Genomic DNA, 11,924 nt, shown 5'->3' with positions numbered 1-11,924 from the left:
CGTCGTTTCAGAGTCGGCGCTTGTCCCCCCCCCCCACCCCATCCTCCTCCCCCCCCCCCCCCCCCACACTTTTCCATCGTCGCAGCTCACGTCGAGACGCGAGATGATTGCAATAGACGGGGAAGTGAAATTATTTCCTCCTCAGTAAATCTTACCTGTAGGCACGCATGTACACTGAAAAAAAACATATTCTGTGCTTTTACGAAAATTTCCTTTTGGAAACCAATTGCCAAGAAATATATATTAACTTTGGACAACACATGGCTATGATTATTTTTTGCATATATGAAATAAGTTTTTTCTGAATAATACTGAGTATTTCTTACGGAAATGTACGCATAATTTTACAGCCTAATTGATATGTAAATTAAGCATAATATTTTTAAAACCACGGTAAAGATAATTTAATATTTAACAATTTGGCTTTTTTTGTTGTTGTTGTATCATGCTTATATGTGCGCAGTTTATACTGGAAAGCCATCCAGGGAAAGATTAAAAAATAACTTCAACTATGAGAGATGCTGGGACAATACAAAGCATTCATGCCCGGGTAAATATCCGAGCCTAGTATTACTGCGAACACGGTTTTGTAGTGACACAGTTTCTTTCCTGTAAATGTACAAAGTTACAGATATATGTATGAGCGAGAGTTATTTTTTCCATTAAATAACTTGTCGCAGGTAGTTCCTATTCCTGCCTACAGATGGCGCCGCATGTGTTGACGTAATTATCATTTAAATTCTTTTTTATGCGGGATGCGGAATGCTCTCGCGCGGTCGCAAGAGAAAAGAGAGCTTCGCTAGACATCAAGAAGAAGGCAGTTCATCTTGCATGATACTGTTTCTCAGCTTTTTAAAGGCATAGTATTCGACTGAGTAATTAATATATTTTTTTTTATTTGGATTTCACCAGATTTCAATATTTCAAGTGCTTATTTAGTAACATGAATTCGGCATGCCTCAAAAAGTAAAAAATCTCATGCAGAGATTGATTTCTCAGAAATAACCCGAAGCACTCTGAAAACATCAGCAGAAGTCTCACCAAGAATAACCAGGCGAACACGGAGAAAAAACCTACAAAATAATGACAGAAATAATCAGGAGCACACGGAGAAAACTAACGCACGTTTTCCTGAATAAATATCAGCGAAACACAAATAAAAATAAAAAATAAATTTTAACAAATTCTTGCTTGTGGTATAACTCTATCCTTGCTCAACAAAGGGGAAGTTTACAAGCTGGCAACAGCAGTTTTTGTAAATTTGGAAAAAAAAATTACTAAACCCCGGATTTGGACCTTATTTTCAACAATAAATTTTATTAAAATACTGGCCATCTTGTTAAAATACACCAAACAGTTAATACTATAAAAATTTTCCTTTGGCTTTGTGAACTTGGATTCGCGCCATCCGCCACAGATGTCAGCACCGCGGTTAATTTTTTTTTTTTTTTTTTTCAGTTCCAAACGACTTCTGTTCCACTCACGAAATTACTCCTAACAAATGCCGTATACCGAAAGCTAAGATTATACACACAAAAAAAAGCATGTATACTGCTTGAACCGATACAATAACTTTCAGTTCCCACCTCTCACCCCCCTTCAGTGGCTGTAACTGTTGCGTGCGTCGGTATGAGAGAACCAACGGACACATCAGTAAGGGAGGGGGGGGGGGGGGTGAGAACGAGGGAAGAGGAATGTAGGGATCTCTGTTGACTTCCTAGAACTGCCGTGCTGCTGAAAAGGGGGGGGGGGGGAATAATGTCCTTTTGTAGAAGCAGCGGACGTGAGAGGAGAACTAGGCGACCCGCCTGCACTAACTACCGACTTGCCAGTGTTGTTAGATGCCGAGACTCCCCCCCCCCCCCCCCCAATTCAACTGCGCCCGCAACTAACTAACTGAAACGAGAACACACGGATCCTAAAAACAAACGTGGATGCATTGTTCCCTAAGCACCAGTGTTTCACAAACAGTCTTGCGGTAGTATCCTAGATTATTACGCTTATAATATTTCCCGTTGTTGCACACTATTTCAAATTAATTCATAATACGAATTTTTGAAGTTATACTTCTAATGCGACTTCCAACATGGTTGCGTTAAACGTTTAACGCTACCATGGAGGAAAAAAATGGGTGCGTGTACTTAGGTACGCGCGCGAGAATTTATACTTGTTTGGCATCATTAAAAAATAGTTTTTAATTGCATGCAAATAATTCTCCATGGTAGCGTTAAAAGTTTAACGCAACCTTGTTGGAAGTCGCATTAGAAGTATAACTTCAATAACGCTACCATGTAGAATTATTTGCATGCAATTAAAAACTATTTTTTAATGATGCCAAAGAAGTATAACTTCTCACGCGCGTACCTAAGTACACGCACCCATTTTTTTTTATTATTTATAAAACAACATTTTCTACTAAACAAGTCCTTATTTAAGGTTTTTTTAATGTAATTAAAGAAAAAACTTGTTATGTCCGTCTTGGCATGAGCCAAAAGCATGAAATCATGTGTTATATAGTTTTGAGTTAGCCGTTCGTATGTAGCCTTCGGCAAAAAAAAAAAAACTTTAGTTTATCAATAACAATTGGGTTTTTCTCAGAACCATTGTCACATGCGTTCTTCGGGGTTTTGGGAAACCAATTTTTTTATTGAATTATAAATTATATACTAAAACTAAAGAGTTTTAAGACGAAGACTATATACGAACGGTTGTTCCAACACTGTATAACACATGATTCCATGTTTTCAGTACATGCTAGGACTGAAATAATAACTTTTTTTTTAGTAGAAAAAACCTTTCACAAAAAATTGAATATGGTTACATAATGAATTTAGTTAAATAAATTGCAACAAACCAAAATAATAATAGACGCGAGATAATTTAGGATACAATACCCTTAAAGAACTATGTTCCATAGATGTTATAATTCCAAATTCTTTGAATACTTAGAAACAATACAAAAATGACTGTTTTTAGCTTGTGGGAGTTGAATAGTTCTTCGACGTTTGAGTCAACATTGTAGTCGCTATCTATAAGGTGGTGGCGGCAGCATACTTAACTTTATTGTTTGACAATACCGCTTATATTGGACTACATTTAATTGGAACCACCATATAAAACAATTATTGTGATAGTAGTAAGAAAACAACGAAGAAATAAATTAACTATGACCGTTGCGACGGTAGTGTGCCTGACAGGCAATATTAGCACACCTAGTGAACTATCGAGCAGGAATTCGAATGCAAAAGACGAAAGTGGCCGATCATTGTTAGACTTCCCGACCATCGTACCACTAAAATAGAAAATAGAGTACATGACAGTGTTACATTATCAGGCAAGTCAGGCTGCCAATATGGCATTATCATCTTACAGGTGGGTGTTCGATGGTAATCTAAGCCACTTTTAGGACTTTCGCCACATTTTATTAAATAAGTATTTTATTTTAACCCTAAATTACAATTTTAGTACTAACCAAGGTTAAAACCGAGGACATGAATCGATCGAATTAATCAGGAATTAATGGGTTAATTTTTCGATGATTTTTGGAATTTTTTCCGACTTTCTTGGTTGATTATTACACATTTTTAAGATGGGGCGAAGATGGCCAACAATATGGTAATAGGCACTACTGCACTCTAGCGGAAAAATGTAAACAGATTGTGGCAGCGCAATCTAGCAGACGATGTGTGCACTACGTGACACTAGCGCTCTTAGTAGAAAGTATTGAAGGAAAAAAAGCGGGTGGTTCGGCTTTTAACAAGTGCTGCTATTATTACCTTATATTTTTAAAAAATTATGAGTCCGAAAGTGTTATATATATGTGTTACTTTAATTAATTATCAATCTTGTAAATGTCTCGATGGCCATGGGGTCAAAGGTTTTCTAAACCAGAGAGCCGAGAAATCATGGTATCTGATACAGATTTTTGAAAGCACTCAGGAACTTGCATTACACCATCTTCATTTTACGCCCAAAATTTAATGGACACCGCTCAGATCTCATAGACGAAAATATGGCGTGCCATTACAGGAACGACACCGCTGCGAGTGTCGGGCTTGTCATCCCGCCTCACCGACACAGATACGCCCCTGACTAGGTGGGGCCCCTGTAACAGGTCTTCTAAGGACTGGAGACTAGTGCCTGGACGAACTATAACCAAGAGTTGTCAGTGAATTGAAGGGGATGACCTGGTTGCAAGTGACGTGCGCGAATGTGCAGGTCGCGCGGACACGCCGCGCCCATCGCTCGGCGAGAGTGCCGAAAAGGGGAGGGCTCTTTTTTCCCTTTCTTTCGGCGACCCCCGACCCTGTTTTTTTTTTCCGGACGCCGCGTCGGCATGAATAATTCAGCGCCCGACCGTGTGCTGACGGTAATTGGGCGGGTTCGGGCGGCGGAGGAGAAGAGCGAAGGCGGATGGATGGAGCAGGGACTGGCTGCCCGCTGCGACGTCGCTACCGCCGCCGCCGCCGCCGCCGCCGCCGCCGCCGTCGTCGTCGTCGTCGAAGCTCGCGAGACGCCGCTCCACCTCCTCTGCGCTACCGCGCAATCAAATTATGTTACGAGCATGCCTGAGGCAGGCCAGCGGGCCCCGCTGGCCCGTCGGCCCATTAGTGCGACACATTCCTTGTCGGATTTAACGGCGGCGCCTCGCTACCCCTCTTTCCTCCCACTTTTCTCGGCACTTTTGTCATTTGTCCCTCTGGCAGGATTCTACGGGCCCTGGAGGCCTCCGCGTGGAATGGCGTAACTAGTACGCCATTGTTCTGGGAGCTTCGCGCCGTCAATTCAACCTTGATGACCACACTCTTCAAAGGGGTGCGAGACCATTCCAGAAGGGGGCTTCAAAGTTTCAACACATTAAAAAAAATTAATTTTTTTCTCAGTTCTAAAATTTTAACAATTTTGGAGGTTTTTATAAAGTTGAAAATTAAAGAGACTAAAATTATATAGCTTGAAATTTTTTTATTTTGCAAAAATTCGATTTATCGTTGAGAAATCACAAAAACTGGCTCACTGCTCCCTAGGTCAGGTATTGCGAAATTTCTGGAGTCGTGTATACGTTGTCACTGGATGGTTACTCACTAATTCTATCCTTTTTTCTTTGGAAGATTGTACGTCTTCCCTCCCGCTACCCGGCCCAAAAATAATTGGGATAGGCTGTGTCGGGACACGGCTGCAAGTTTTTAACGTGAATACGTCGTGTCAATGGGTAGTTAAATAAAAAAAGACATTAGTTCCAATCATGCCGGCACTCGTTCTAGGCCGGGTGTCGTCCTCAATCTTAGCTTTCTCCCTCTCCCTGCACAGTATGTTGTTCAGTACAAGTGATTGGCATCTTTTTGGAATCAACACAAAAAGTTCTCTCTTGTGATAGTCGATTCTTGCAATCTAATTGTATTAGTTTGCCAAATGACTGGACATATTTTTGCACTATTCTTTTTAATTTCATCTCACAGTTGTTATGTCGTATACTTTGTTTTTAAAAGTTTCAAACGTGGTTTAAATTTTTCACTATTTTATGCAAAAAACTAATTTTACTCATTCAAATTGGTTTACGCGTGTGTCAAATATCTGCTCTCAAACTAGATGAGTCGCCCGGAATCTAACGATTGTGAAACTTGCGTATTACTCGCAGTTAACCTGTCGATGTACAAAAAAAAATGTTGAAAATGGCACATGCGTAAAACACCTATGTGCACAGACTACTTAGCCCGGTTGATATTTTATAACGTTTTCAGTTCCATCCCATTTATATTACACTCCCACTTTTCAAACTGGCATCCCGATTTATAAGAAGCATTCAAAACGCAACCAAATGACGCGCGAACAGTTTGTGTACGTCAGGTCCATGTTTGTGGATAGAGAGGAGCAGGGTACGTGTGACGTCATTGAGCTAGAAATTGTCACGAGTTGGCATGGTGTGGCGTGGTTAAACCCAGTCACGTCCATATAGTAAAGTCATTTAAATATGTTCCCACAGTGCAAACACTATACACTTCAGGCCAACATTCTGGGCTTCTAACCGACATCGTGCAGACCACGAACTGAAGAAATAATAATAAAAAAAGAATCTTTAACCGGTTACCATGTTGGAAACGCAGACGTAGCCAAACCCTGTGTTGCTCAGTTATGCATTACTGCCCTGCCCTGCTCTTAGGGCGCGGTTACACGGGACCCTGAACTACTTCAGGTGAACATGTTTAAGTAAACACGTTTCCAAACGCGAAAGTGTGCGGTTACACGGTAGTTGCTGAAAAGTGTGTTTAGCTCTAAAACCGATTGTCTACTGTCAACGAATGACTGTGTTGTTGATCTCTATTTTTTAATTGCATCCAGAAAACGCGGGATTTTCTCACTTGTTTATACAGCATTATCAGCAGAAATGAAATGTGTTTACATATTGCTCAATATTTTTTTACAAATCGGGAATTCAAACATGCACAGTAAAATTTTTAAACTTATTTTTTATTATTTTTTGAGCGAGAGTACCTATCTCAGTTTTAAGAAAATTAAGGTCAGGATAAATTAAAAAATATGTATAATTATCTGTTGGTTTTTTTGTTGCATTCGGTAAAATATTACTCGAACTTGTGCCAGAAACACTTTCCATCTAGAATTTCTGCAAAAGACTGTTTATATTCTAACCAGCCAATCAGAGGCTAATGTAGAAGATATGTCGATCTGAACTACTTTGCCAACCTGTTTAAGTTAAATGAGAAATGGCCTCGAACGAAACATGTTCAGACTGTGTGTAACCGCACTCAACAGCTGAACATGTTCACCTGAAGTAGTTCAGACTCCCGTGTAACCGCGCCCTTAGTCTCAGTTAGGTCCGTTCTGCGATGGCAGGGAAATGGAGCCGGATCTCACGGGACATTTCACTTTTGCGTCTGCCTGCTTCCACAATTCACGGAAATGTAAAAACAAATGGCAACCGATTAGATACCATTTCGAGGTCACGATATATTAATTTAATGCAAAAATAATATTATGCTTCTAGATCATAGCGCGGGCGGAATTTACGTAAACATGTAATAAAAAATAAACGTCAAAGCAAATTACAGAACACTCGATATTCTTGTACTTTTAAAACATTCTTAACGTATTCATAACGTAAGCAAACATGGCCACCACCGCAGCTAATTACTCGGCTTCTGTTGGTCGCGCAGATGAGCAACGTTAAACGGAAGAGCTCAGCATTGCCGGGATGATGCGGACGGGTCCGTCTCCGTCTGCGTGCTGTTGTAGGGGCTGTCCGTGTCCGTGTCCGTGTCCGTGTCCGTGTCCGTGACACTGCAGGACGGGCCTCCCAGACACGACGCCGGCTGCGACACCTGATGCGCGCAGACGCACCCGGCCCCAGTGCGCGGGCAGGACTTCCTAACGCCGAGGGGTCGTCGAACCCGACGACGGTCCGATGACTTTTCGGGAGGGGTGGTGGTAGGGGAGGGGGGGGGGGCTTGGGCGGTTTGGCAGCCCACGCCGCCGCAGGGGGTAACGTCCGAGGGCCGAAGTCCGTGAAGCCGACGACGGTCCGTCAGGCGAGGACCGAGGAGGAAGTCGTCCGTCAGTACATCCGTCAGCAAGGACGGACGGACGGACGGACGGACGGACGGGCTGACGGACAGCTGGCACCGGGTCCGTCGTCACGAACACCATTGTCATTTTTTTTTTTCAGCCTCGTGCACCACAACGTATAATCTCTTATGCATATAAATGGAACTGAAATAATTATTTTTTAAGTTACGTGTATTACTAAAATTTGTGCATTTACGTGTATCGTTAAAACAAAATGTTCGCAGTATTACATTGAGAATAAACATTTTTTTTAAGTGCCAGTGATTGTGATTGGACTTTTTAAGTACAATTATTTATTATTAATGTAAATATTAGCAATCAATAAACTGCAATAAAACCTAATTGGGCTATCTATCCCTTACGAACCCAGTTCTCCTCACATTGTAAATCGTAACAATATATTCCATGGTAGTTTTACTATCATAAAGTTTAACTTGGCACGCCAATAAGTTTGGTATCTCCCCCGATGTTCACGAAATTTAATATATACGAGTTAATGGCTCCAGACGCATGTCCGCCATCTGGACGAAAATCAACGGAAAAAGTGAGCTTTGCGCATGCGCGGAATTTAGGCAACAGATCGGTAGCGGATACTACTCCAAATTCCGTTCGTTCCCTAAAAAAAAAAAAAAAAAACTTATGGGACTGGCCGAATCCCATCGTGCACTAGGAATACATGTTAGGGTACAGGCGTAGCATGTTCAACACGCTGTATCCACGCAGTGATGATACATTGGCATGTATCGGGGAAATTCTGAAATGTGGTTGGAAATGGACGCCTTGGATGAGACCCTGCGGAGGAGGAGTGAAAGTGGAAGAACGAAACAACTACATCATTCGGCGCTCCCCCCCCCCCCCCCCCTCCTTCCAAACGAGAGTCTATGGGGACGAGTGGCGACACACGGTGAGCGACGACACGCGAACTGACGACATCCATTTCAGGAAGGAAAAAAAAAATGGCCGCCCGTGAGAATCTTTCCTTGCGCCAACCTTTACGACCTACACATCAAAAATATTAATATATATTACAGAAGTTTCATTTGGAAACCAGTTGCCACGAAATAGTTTGAAATACCTACTGCAAGAAAGATATTGTAACTTTGTACGACATTTGGCTATGGTTATTTTGCATTTATGAAACACGTATTCCGAGATAATATTGAGTATTTCTTACGAAAAAAAGGCTTAAAAACGTCGGCAAGTTTAACCGCGTGGGAACGTAAATATAAAATAACGACCTGGAACGGGGAATATTTGACATCAGCTGATTTTCGGTTTTTCCTCCGTTTATGCGGTTCGTCCGCGTGGCCCGGTCTTCGAGGGCGGTATCGCTGCAGCCAGTGTACGTTATGTCCATGAACTGAAACAGCCGCTGCTCCATCAGGGTCCCCGTCAGCCGGCGAGGAGGCCTTCCGGCGCGACTCGACCTCTCTGGAGCGCAGGTCCTTGACACTGACCTTGGCTTCGGCATTCAGCTCGCGGCCGGGGGGGTAACGCTACTCCTGGGTGCCGCGAGGACTAGCGATTATGTCCTCAGCGAGGGGACCGCATCCTGTGGGGAGGGGACACCCCCCCCCCCCTTAATTCCCCGCACGTGAAGTGCAGACGTAGAATAGATGATGCAGCAGACCAGGCTCCCACAACCTGTTGGGTTATTGTGTGTGTGTGTATATATATATATACACACACACAAACAATCACCCAAAGTGTGGAATATATGTGCATGTATAATAATTATGTATATTATATAATATATTTTATATATTTTTATAATATATACTATTTATATAATATATATTAGAGAATTTATACGATTGTTTTACATTATATGCGTCGTATACATTTTTCTTACAAATTTTGTTGTCAAATAGGCTTCTGTGCTACCAGTCTATTTTATTATATTTTAAATTATTTTTTTTTAAATTTCAGACACGAAAACCAGCACCATATCAGTTTACGATTTGTCGTGATTTTAAACAGAGCACACGTAGAAAATATCACAGCAAACTGCAGAACAACATTACGGAGAGAAATACTAAACAAAGTATAAAGTAACATATAAATGATGCCACTATTATTCCTTTTGAAAATATCACTTTAAATAATTACTATGTACGCAATTCAGTTAGGCGTAATAATTGATAGATTCCAAGCGATCGTTCATTGTTAAAAAGTTCCTGTATGAATAACTATAGGTCATTTTCTCTCACTAGAAATTCAATTTGTGCTGTAGACATACCGTTGTTGGTTAATGCTTTTACATGAACTTATATAGTCTTACTGTAGGAAGCACTTGTGTTTGAGAATCTGGAACCAAAAAAAAATAACACGTGAGTCTTTCTTTACTCGCCACATCTAACCTTGGTAACGAGCAATTTCATTTGTTTTCATGTTGCAAGAATATCTTACTAATACCTAATACGAAACTCTTCACACGAAATTTAACTCGGAATTCTTTGAAATAATGCCAGAGCGTAATAAATATATACGCAAAAAGTGTTTTCAACTGCATTTCTTGACGCGAATCACACTTCAGTTTCCGCACCCGCCGCTAGGATTCGTTGAGGGAGCTGCTACGTCACTATTGCATAATTTGATCAGCAGACCGACATTTTTAAACTATATATAACGAAACGGCACCGATCAAAGCTTGAGACCTAATTTTCGAATAGAATTTTTTAAAAATTAAAATACCGCTCAACTTGATAAAATTCATTAAACAGTTAATACTTTAAAGTTTATTTTTGGATTTGTGTGAATTTTCGGTTTCGGTTCCATCCGTCGCAGATGGCATCACTCTCTGGTTACACATTTCCGTTCCACGGGACATCCGTTCCGTTCACGGAATTATTCCTACCGAGAGCTAAGATGTTACACAGAACATGAACATGGCGCAACTGTCGAAATGCGCCAGCGCGTAGACTCCAGGCACACACAATTATTTTGCATCTGTATATTCTGTCTCGTTGCAACTGCAGCTTCGTTTCCAGACCCACTGTGTTCGTCTGGACTGAATTTTTTCCTTTCCCTGACAAAATTTCGCCCACGTAAGTGTATTTGCTGTCTTAGGCATTTAAGGAGGTGAGTCCTGTTACATGCCATTATTTTATATTTACGTTTAACACGGTTTTACGTTTAACGCTGTATTTCTTTCACGTTTAAGTCAAGGCTACTGTCCAAATATAGTTTCCGAGTGAACAGTAAAAAAAATAATAAGAAAGTAGCTTGGCTTCTGGGTTGTAGCCGTGTCCTTGGTGAATAATTCACCGACGTTTCGGTCGAAATTGCAGTCGCCATCATCAGGGAGCAGTTACCTACGTCGGTGAATTATTCGCCAAGGACACGGCTACAACCCAGAAGCCAAGCTACTTCAGACAATGGCCGTGAAAGCCTGCGAACATTATTGAACATAGGAGAGGTTGTGTTTGATGGGTTTTGAAAACGGTTCCCGCCATGTCTGCGCCTGGAGAGCGGGTCCCGGGACGAGATCGCAGCAGATAACACAGACCACTCGCGCCAGACGTGTTCGGCGGCCGCCCCCGGAGGTCCGGCCCTGGTCTTCGATCGGGGAGTGACTTCATTACGACCCACGCCAGGCCGCCCGGGCAAGGTCGCGCTCCGGTCTGTCCGGGAAAAAGTCCGCTCTTTCCTGCTCGCGCCGCGGCCGAACACAGTCCGGTAACTTTCTGTGGTCCGGCACCCATCGAACCGCTCTCGTTCGAGGGGAGGGTTAGGAGGAGGGAATTTGGTCGGGCACTTATTGGCCACAACCGCCATAATTTTTTTTTGACGTGTAAAATGTAGGATACAGCATGTAGTAGGAGTAATTTTCGTGAATGGAACGGAAATGTGTAACCACGGTGCTGCCATCTGTAGCGGATGGCGTGAATCGAAGTTCACTGGTGCAAAGGGAAACTTTCTAGTATTCACTGTTTTTAGGGAATTTTAACCATATTGGCGGTATTTTAATAAAAAAATTTGTCGAAAATCAGGTCCAAAGCCGGTTTTTTTTTTTTTTTTTTTTTTTTTTAAAAAAAAGCTGCTGCGGTAGCAAATCCTAGCGGTGGGTGCGTTATGAAGTTGAAAACACAACTTGATATATTTATCACGCTCAGCTTTACTTTTAAGAATTCTACGTTAAATTTCGTGTCCGATTTTCGTATTATAACTGTATTTGCGAAATGAGAACACGTGAATTTGCTCGCCACCCAAGTTAGACGTTACACATCTCTGGCGAGTACTGAAAGACTCGCTAACATTTTTTAAAAATGGTATTTAGTGTTTAAAACTTAATTTCTTCTATAATTCAGGAAAATCCCTTAGTGCGGCACGGCCGTGGTTACGAA

The 11,924-nt window shown here is 41.7% G+C and overlaps 1 protein-coding gene across 1 annotated transcript in view; it reads left to right on the top strand.

The window, feature by feature from the left end:
- The first annotated feature begins 3,352 nt into the window (after positions 1 to 3,352).
- Positions 3,353 to 11,924, top strand: part of LOC134537274 (uncharacterized) — a 78,355-nt gene continuing 69,783 nt past the window's right edge. The window contains exons 1-2 of the mRNA XM_063377547.1: positions 3,353 to 3,372; positions 7,542 to 7,638. Of these exons, the coding sequence (XP_063233617.1) occupies positions 3,353 to 3,372; positions 7,542 to 7,638 (117 nt within the window). The remainder of the gene's footprint in view (positions 3,373 to 7,541; positions 7,639 to 11,924) is intronic.

Source organism: Bacillus rossius, chromosome 12, assembly GCF_032445375.1.
Source record: "Bacillus rossius redtenbacheri isolate Brsri chromosome 12, Brsri_v3, whole genome shotgun sequence".
Classification (NCBI taxonomy): domain Eukaryota; kingdom Metazoa; phylum Arthropoda; class Insecta; order Phasmatodea; family Bacillidae; genus Bacillus; species Bacillus rossius.
The sequence above is the reverse complement of the archived record's forward strand: the minus strand, read 5'-3'. Positions and strand labels throughout refer to the sequence as shown.